Below are 9,645 nucleotides of genomic sequence, written 5' to 3'. Positions count from 1 at the left end.
CCAGGTGGGGCAGCAATCAGGGGGCTGGGGTGGGGCATGTGGGCCTTGCAGGGGAGGGTAGTAGACCCTGTGGGGGCCATAGCCCCTGTGCAAGGGCAGCAAAATATATGTTCATGTTTCATGAATACATATATTTAGAGTTCCCTTTATTATTATGATAGAGATACTGGTAGGCTTCCACATTGCTTTAACACTGTAGCTATATCAATAAAACATTGTCCAACTGATCGCTGTCTCTGTCTGTCTCTCTCTCTTTATAGTGGTCTTTTGTTTTACGTGTGGAGGACCGTGGATTTTTGCAGTATTTTAGAGTGACTTTGGGATTTTTTTTACCAGGGATTTTTCAGTTTTCCAAGAGGAAACTCCAGAATTCCTGCTAGGGAGGTCAGTGGCAGGGCCCTGCCTGCTCAAAGCTGGCACCTTGGACCCTGCTGGCTGTGGCTGACCTCCTGGCCAAATAGGGCCAGGAGGACATGCTTTGACAGTTCAAAGCAGGCCACCACACCTGGAACATCTTCTAGGTGATAGCTGCCCAGATGGCCATGCAGGGGGCACACATGGCAGTAGTGCTGCACAGAGGCCAACTCTGCAGCCACAGCCCACTGGCAGCTGACCCAGAGGGACAAATGCCTCTACTGGTCCTGCAGTCCCCATCTGGGTCTGCAGGTGTGCAGCAGGTCACAGCCAGGGAGCAGCCCCCACTGCCAGACTGCTGCAGTGGGTAGAGGGTGCAGGGAACTCTCAGGGCTGCTGCAGCAGTCCAGCTGGCACAAGGGGAAAGGCCCCAGAAGCTCCTCAGAGCTAGTAGCACCGAGCTACTTGCCAGGGCAGCTTTTTGTGTTGCTGGGGCCAGGACAGGGCAGCTTTTTGTACTGCTAGGGACAGCACAGGTGCTGGCCCTGGGCTCTAGCTCCCCCTGGCTGCAGATCAGGGAGGAGCCAGGCAGGGTTATTTTGCCCCAAGTAGCACAATTTGCTCCACAACAAAGCTTATGTCCAAGCACGTGCACTGAGGCAAAAAGCCCCTGCTCAGATTCGCACTGCTTCTATTTGAGCTGCTGCAAGTGCACGTGCTTGCATATGTGGACACGCCCACAGGGGCTAAATCAGAGCATAGGTAGTGTTTCCTCTCAGCTTCCACTCCATTGAGGATATAGCTTTATTGTGTTTGCCTTGGCTATTGGAGGCAGCTCTCAAGTATGTGCAGAGGAAAACGAGATACTGGGTCCTCGTGAAGGACAGAAGGAGTTTTGCCACTGCTCCAGTAGGAGCAGGAATGTGATGGGGAAGAGCATTGCAAGTAACACATTACAATAAAAGGTCAAATAATCACTTTGTCATGGCTGCAAAACCATTTGTTCGAGGCAGCAGCTGTTGTTTCTGAGCATGGAGATTTGTTGTCATTGGTTTGTAGCATTAGATCTGATTAAGTGGCTTGGATCTAGCATGTGACTAAACTCGGAAAGCTACACAAAGTAGCTATAACATAGCTGTGGATTTGTATGTACGGAGTGAACTGTAATTTTGAAGGACTATTGTCTTGAAGCAAAATAGAATTTGCAAACTGCTAGTATAGTGGGTCTAGCACAAAAGTAAGCCTGCAGAACACAGTGGGTTCTGGGATAGGGTTTAATTTATTTACTTTGACTCCTTTGTAAATAAGGAACAGCCATTCTGGCTTTTTCTGTTTTCTCCTCACTTTAAATCCAAGTTGCAGATATTGAGTGATACAGAAAATTAGTCACCATAGAGCTGCTATCATGCCTACACCCACAGCACTCTTTAAAAGGTAGCTTTATAATTGATCAGTCATTTTGTTGCAATGTAATTACCTAATGGAAGGTAAAGAAGTTTCTCTCCTACAGCTCAGCAGTCCTGTTCTTGTTGATGACATCTGAGTTGTACTTTAAAAATGTTAGGTCCTCTGCTTAATTAAAAGGAAAGCAGTAAAAATCTGCTGTTGCTGTTTGTTATTATTTGATATATTTATGCTACCCAAACTCAGGCAGCTTGCCAGGAGCCAGAGGGCCACATCTGATTTGCATAAAGCGAAGCAGATTGCAGCCTCCCCCATCAACATGTTGCAAGTAAAAATACCACCCTGTTCCTGGCGTGCCACTATGTTGCCATTGTTTGAGGGCTGGTGAGAGCTGCGTTTGAAAAATTGGCCCCGTTCCTTTGTGAAATCCATCGGTTTTGAACCTCCTGCAAAATCAGCTCTGGCCATGCCGGATGCTGGCTCCTCTATGGAAATGGGAGGTCTAGCATTTGGGTGCTTTACATTGTCCTATGCCAACTGTTGATCTTCAAATGTGTGTTCGGTTGGGATCCTGCAGAGTTCTGCAAAACTTTTGCCTACATCCGCCTTGTAAGACGGTCCTAGTAAAAGGCTTTCAGCAGTACCCTAGGAACTGTGAGATTTGTTTCCTTCCTAGCGTCTCAGTGGTTCCTTTGTCAGCTCCTCAGCACAGAAAGAATACTGTTGCTGCGGAGACCTCTCCTCTGAGATTAGCAGAAGCTCTCTGCTCTGAATGCTGACTGTCATCTGCCAGCTTTGTCTGGCCTTTGCATGCATTCAAGTATTCCCAGCTAGATGCCTGCAGAGAGTATGAGTCGCAGCTCTGGGATGGAGAGAGAAGCTGTGTTGTGCATTATAACTAGACTTCCTGAGGTCTGAGAGACAGAGAGGTGGTAAGGACTGAAAGGGGCCTTGTGGGACTGAAAGGGGCCTTGTGGGTCAGTCAATCATGTCATCCCCTTCACGAAGTTACTGCTGTCTAATTAGGTTTAGGGCAGGGGTGAGCACAATGCTGCCAGTGGGCCAGATCTGGCTGGCAGAAGGGCTTTGTCTGGCCCATGGCAGGTCCCTTGCTACCATCTGGCTGAGGCACTGTCCACCCATAGTGCATCTTGCTGTCACTTGGGCATGCAGTGGGACTGGCCCCCTTCCTACACCAAGCAGGTTTCTGCTGCAGCTCAGTCTGGACTGGCAAACCCAGACTGGGGGTGGGGCGGGGAGGCGGGGGGTGGCGCATGTGGTCAGGGCTGCATGCATGGGTCCCTGCTGCTACGGAACGAAAGGAGCCGCCCCAACCCTGGTGCATGCCCAGGGGTGGCAAGATGCTTCAAGCCAGGTGGTGTGGAGTGGACATGGCTTGCACTGGGGTTTCATGCTGTTAGTGGTGGCAGGGAGGTGCCACAGGGCACACAGGCTCCAAGCTGTTGCATGGCAGAGGCGGGTGCTGACCGGCTCAGGGGGACATGCAGGGGGCTCCCATGTATCCCCGCCATACCCTCAACCCCCCCCCTCGCAAACCCCACAGCCATACCCTTCCTGCATACAGTCACGCACACCCCCACGCCCTCCTCCACACCCCCTCCACACACCTGTATGCCTCTGGAGGGAGCCCTGCTCACTGCTATGTGCACATGTCCCACCACACACACACCAACACATACACGCCCCACATCCACACGCCCCCCCGCAGCCTCCCCCACACCCCGCATCCACACACACCCACAGGCCCCCATACCCCACGTCCACACACATCCACACACACGCCCCCCCCCCAAATCCCACATACAAACACCCACAGCCCCACACAAACCCCATAACCATCACACCCCTCCACACCCCACAATATACAAGAGTAAGACTTCATTATGGAATCATTTTTATATATACAGTGCAAACGTACACAAATCGGGACAAAAATATTTTTTTTAAATAAAATTAAAATACGTTATTACAGAGGTTTGATTTTTACTATATATTTTAGGTCTTTTTCATTTCCAAAATGACAAACCCCCTTGCCAAAAGAAGTATTTCCAGGGGCAATGGGAGGGACTTCTGGTGGCAAAAGTCAGAGGTTGGGTATGGGACTTCTAGTCCCAAGATGGCAACCAGGGGGGTGGGGTACTTGTCAAGGGGCGGGGCCAGGGGCCCTCAACAACCCACCAAAACTCATTAAGCAGCCCCCCAACTGAAATAATTGCCCACTCCTGGTTTAGGGTGTGGTGCTGCCAATGGGAGGCTAGCCCAGGGATCACTACTTTGCTTTGCTGCGTGCTGTGGGGACAGAAGAGCTGTGCTCCCTGCTTTGAAGCCTGCGGGTGCGTCCAGACCAGCACAGACATTGCAGACCAGTCTGCAGCGCCACGCACCGTGCATGCAGGCATTCCCTGCACTGCTACTTTGCAGCGCGAGAGGGTTTTTTCTGACCCCGGAAGATCACAGTTGCTGGCCTCAGCCTCCCCTACCTCACCTGGGGCAACGTGCTGCGTGCCAGAGTGCAAGTGGCATGGGCATTCCCAGGGGCAAAGTGTGCCACTGCTACTCATCCCCGGGGAAATGGATGGGGACGCGCCTTATGAGTTTTTTTAGGATTGGAGTGTCTGGTTGCTTCAGCAAGAGCAGCACCCAGTCTCAGCTTGCTGAGGAAGCAGTTGAAGGAAACCCTGAGCTGGTGCTCTCAGGGTTTTTTTTCCCTGTGCCAAGCTAGTCTGCTAGGGAGTTGCTCTGTAGCCTCCAATGACAAATAACCTTTATAGCTGACTTCCAGATAGCAAGTCGGTCATGCTTCATCTGCCCGCAAGCCACTCGCATGCAATTGATTTGATCGTGCGCATGTAGAGAGTCGGGTACATGGTCTCGTTCCTGTGAAACGCTGCATCCACCAGTGGCACTATTTGCAGCTAGTTCCTTTGACCTCTAACTCTCTGAATGTTCTCGACTATTTTTAGTAGTCAAGGCAATCTCTTACTTTGAAGAAAATGCAATGTTGACACACTCCTGTTCATTTAGGCTGAGATGGTGAATACTGAGGGGGCAGGTTTAGAGCGGAGGATAGTTACAGGATGACAGAGAGGTCAGGCAAGAGATCAAGTCTTGGAGGATGGGAAGGAAATCACTTGAAAGCATGGGCATCCAAACTCCAGGCTGGATCTGGATCCAGGGGGCTCCTTACAGGACAGATCTGGAGCACTCACCCTCACCAGTGGGGTGAACGGTAACTGTTGGCTTAGGGAGGCCACCGGGTTAACACAGCTGTCGCTTGCCCTGACAAAACGTGAACCCAGTGGGGCTCTGTACTCCACAATTCAGCGGTGTTCAGCCCTCAAATTCCTCGCTGTTTCAGCAGCTCTGCCAGCTGTATTCTGGACACCTCTGCTTCAAGCTAATCCGATGTACTGTGTGCAACCTTCAGTTGTACTGGGAAGCAGCTCAGATCCAGGACAGCGGGGAAAGCTTGTGCCTGCCTTTATGTCTGTGTAACGGATTAGGATGGGTTTGTGTTGAGTGCATAATTGATCATTGTTGTCTTTGTTCCCGGGGACGGAGTCTTCCTTGCTGGTATGATCTGTAGTCTTCCTTGGCATCCTGAGAAAAAAACATAATTGTGTTATTTGCCTTTTGCATTCATAATGAAGCTGCTCTTTGGGACGGGCAGTTGGATTGTAGCATAGCTCGAGCAGCAAGCTGGCAGTTGCTGTAGAAACATGATTTAGCAGCTATGACACTGTGCAGGCTTTGAACACTAGGAGGAAATTTGTTGCTTACCACACAAACATAGCAAAACATCAAAACTGCTAATTGTCAGCAGTAGCATGGTTAAAGAATTAGCATTGTCTGTAGTTGCTGCTAGTGATTTTTAGGCTTTCTATTCAGTTTTTTCAGTCAGGCATTTTATATAAGCTTCTTGTCTCTCAGAATTAATGCTAAAGCTGTAGATTGTGTTCTGCGCATGTATATCTGCTGTATAGCTACTGAAAAGTGTCTTGTTTCTTGTGGCATGAAAAGTCTTCTCTATTCTAAGTCAGTGAAATAAAGGCCCATCAGTCTAGAAAGGAAACTTAAAGCCACCTTTTTGGCATGCCACACCGATATGCATCGACTTCCTCAAATACCATTGTCAATCTGCTTGTGAATTCTGTTCCCCGTACATGTGAGCCTTCCTGCCAACTTCACTGAAGGGAGAGCATTAAAAAAACAAAGCGACACTGGATTCAGGATCGTCTGTTTGTAGGGGAGAGCTGGGTTGGTGGTCAGCGTTTGCCAATGAAAGAGAAGACATTTTGGTTGTTTAAGCAGAGGCCTCCATTATTCTTTTAAGCTGTATTTCAAATTTGATTTTTAACAAAGCTTTGATCTAGTTATACTGCAGTAGTATTGACCATCCACTTGTGAAGGAGGAAGAAACCAAAAAGAATGGAAAACTCTGGCCTCTGTCCAAAAGCTGCTGGGTTTTATTCTACATAAGGTCCCCTGTATGTTATAACACATGCTCACGAGGTTCTGTTTGGACTGCGTCTTAGGTTGCAAACTGGAGCTTTGGCATTACATTTCATCCCCTTTTGGCTATTTATAGAACCCTTTGAATGAAATGTAAAATGTGCTATATTTTATAGTTTATAATTATTTAAGCAAAGAGCGTACTAGCGTCTAGACTTGCCCTGAAATGCAAAAAAGTTTAATTAATATATAAAGAGTAAAGGCAAATCTAGCTCTCTACCCCCTACTGCTCTTCCAGATCACTCAATCATATTCACATTCAGTTGGAAATATAGCTTTCAGTCAGTTTTTGAGAATTGTCTGGAGTGAATCTGTAGATTCAGTCCAGCTATACCGCCTTTCTCCCACAACGCTGAGACTTTGTGGACTCATGATCTCTCCCCTGCCAAGGCAACATGTGATCTGGAGCCCTTAGTGACATTTCCAAAAGGGGAGAGGTGACCCTTTAGGGAAGGCAAGGCTGTCTGTGGTCCCCCTAGTGTGTGGATAAATAATTCTATTTTCACAAGCCCTAAAATTTCATTTAAAGGGGAAATCCAAGACTTACAGCAAAGAAAAAAGTTGCATCCCAAATGATTGTGCTTCTATTATTTCAGGGTACTTGAGTCCTCATCCCACTGAGAGTCTGATTGTTAAGATACAGCCTCCTTCGTGGTATCCGTGAAACGCTGTCTTACAACATTCTTCCATTTGTCTTTTCTTCCCCAGACAGTACCAAGGCTAGTGGGAAAAGGGTAGTTGGAGATGTGGTATATAGTACAGCAAAGGAAAGAGCTGGCTACATAACACCAGTTCCAGGAGGGGTCGGACCCATGACTGTGGCCATGCTGATGCAGGTATGTGAACAGCAGAGGAGGGTCTACCCTGTTCTGTTCTGTATGTGCATGGTCACTGGGTAACACACAGTGAATTGGCATTTCTGAGGGGGTGGGGAGGTGAGTGAGGGGCTGGGAGGAGTTAAGCCAGATCTGTGCTGGCACCAGCTATGTCAGTTAGAAGTGTAAAGAGGTGTGATCCCTGCTTAATCTAGTTACACTGGCAGAAGTTCATAGTGCAGGTACAGTTGCACCTCGTCTGGGAGGTGTGCATTCTGGTTCACAGCGAGGATCCTTTGTTGGTATACAATGCTGCTATTCCTGTACCGAGCCAAGGCTTTAGCTTTTTCTTATTAATCCATCAAAGCATCAGAACCCCCTATGCAGTACAATGCTGTTCTCCCTACGCTTCTCTACATTGTTTTGTGTTTAAATTTCTGGAGGAGGAAGGTTGAGGTTTTGGTTGTGGTTGTTGCCTTGTTTGCATGTGACTTCACCACACACATCATGTTACCTGGTGTGGCTTGTACCAAGGAGCTCAGAGAGTTTCACATAACAATAGCCTGTTATCTTGCCTGCTATTCCCTTAGTACTGTGCAAAGCAAGGTGGTTTTGCCAGGGGGCTTGATTTGCTTACAGGCTTCTGGAAGAGGGAAGCTGGATGGAAAGAGAATTCTAGCTCATGTGTCAGCAGGTGCTCAAAAAATGAGCTCAACTGTCTTCCTTGATGTTGATTGCAGAGAGCACCAGTTGTAATTTTAAAACCACCCACAAAGTGACTGCTAAGAAGAGGGGGCAGTGCAAATGCCTACCCCTTGCCCCACTCCTCACCAGGTTGAGCAAATCCTCCTGGGCAAGGGGATGAATCCAGTCTAGTGCACTAAAAAGACTGGGCTTAAAAAAGCTATTTCAGAAAATTAAATAAATGACTTCACCCCAAGTACATTATTGACCTGAGATGAGATAGAAGAGAAGGGGACATACCTTTTCAGAGCTGTATTTATAAACCAGCTTGTTGCATGCACCATTCAGGACCATAAATCAAGCCCTTTTCTTTCTTCCCCTTCAGAGCACAGTGGAGAGTGCACAACGTTTTCTTGAGAAATTCCAGCCTGGAAAATGGAGCATCCAGTATAACCAGCTCACCCTAAAGACACCTGTTCCCAGGTAACACTTTAAAATAAATTACTGTTGACAGTCCAGTACCATGGCCGTCTTACCTGTTGTCTGGTATGGGGCAGTAAAACAGAAGGTTTGTGGGCAAGAAGATAATTAGCTTCAGGTCATTCTAATTCCTAATATTCTCAGTGGGTTGCAAAGGAAAGCCCAAAAGTCCCAGTCTTGTAGGGTAATGTGTACGCTGGTTCTTTCATCTATTCATTCTGATGTGATCCTGTTCACATCTTTGGGTTCCTCTTCTTTGGTGCAAAGATCCTCTCATATATGCCACGCTGCAGGATGGAGGCTGTGTTGTATAGAGCAAAGCAGTTGCTGGTGCTGTTGAACATACATGTTGCTCATCAGGGTTTTATGGGTAGGTGAATTGAGGTATGGGTGAAGTATTCTGCACTGCTGTTAGCAATTGTGTAAAAAGGACTTTGGTCAGAGGAACCTAAGTTGATGCTTCAACAGGACTTGAACGTGCTTAAATATTTTGTCAATCTATGGGGCTGAAATCTTTATACTTATATAGCAAGAGCTCCTTGAACTAGGAGGGACCTGCGTTAGGGCTTCTGCCAAAGAGAAGATGTATGAAAACATGTGAAACATCACAGAGCTGACTAAAAAACGTTGTGTTGGACACATTAATAGCCATCCAGCACTGGGGCAGCCTCTTGCCCCTAATGCAGTGGACTATATAGTTCTGCCAAGCTGGGCTTTGTTAGCCATGAAATATTAAGATTTCACTTTTTATGCTGAGCCTTTGTAGGTTATACCTGGTGGAAGCTGGTTTGTGCTTTAGCAATTTAACTTGCCTCCTCCCTCTCTTTTCTTTTGAGTGACATTGAGATCTCTCGATCTTACATGCCCAAGCCCATTGGTCAACTTGCAAAAGAAATCGGTCTGATCTCTGAGGAGGTAGAGCTGTATGGTCAAACCAAAGCCAAGGTTCTGCTCTCTGCCCTCAAACGCCTGAAGGACAAGCCAGATGGCAAATATGTAGTCGTGACGGGGTAAGTTGTTCTTGCATTTGTGGAACCTCTCATAAATAACATCATGGTGAAAGACAGTCCCATTCCTTTGGCTTCAGGTTAGCAGAACATGTGGCATGATGTGGTGTTTTTATTAATGAACATAAGGGAATGTACTTCATCTGATCAGTGGTCCATCTAGCCATCCTGGTTCTGATGGTCATAGAATCACAGAAGTCGGGTCGGAAGGGACCTTATAGATCTTCAAGTCTGACCCCCTGCCAAGGCAGGAGAAAAAAAAACTGGGCTCAAATGACTCCAGCCAGGTAGGCATCAAGCCTCCTCTTAAAAACCCCCAGGGTAGGAGCCAGCACCACTTCCCTAGGAAGTTGGTTCCAGATCCTAGC

General features: G+C 47.6%; 1 protein-coding gene across 1 annotated transcript in view; it reads left to right on the top strand.

Moving 5' to 3' along the window:
• Nucleotides 1-9,645, top strand: part of MTHFD1 (methylenetetrahydrofolate dehydrogenase, cyclohydrolase and formyltetrahydrofolate synthetase 1) — a 70,689-nt gene that overhangs the window by 23,257 nt on the left and 37,787 nt on the right. Inside the window, 3 exon segments of the mRNA XM_019550839.1 lie at nucleotides 7,000-7,127; nucleotides 8,176-8,273; nucleotides 9,107-9,280. Coding sequence (XP_019406384.1) covers nucleotides 7,000-7,127; nucleotides 8,176-8,273; nucleotides 9,107-9,280 — 400 coding nt within the window.

The sequence above is a fragment of the Crocodylus porosus genome, unplaced genomic scaffold (assembly GCF_001723895.1).
Source record: "Crocodylus porosus isolate Cpor-Errol unplaced genomic scaffold, CroPor_comp1, whole genome shotgun sequence".
Lineage (NCBI taxonomy): Eukaryota > Metazoa > Chordata > Crocodylia > Crocodylidae > Crocodylus > Crocodylus porosus.
Note: the sequence above shows the minus strand (reverse complement) of the source record. Positions and strands in the feature narration are given on the sequence as shown.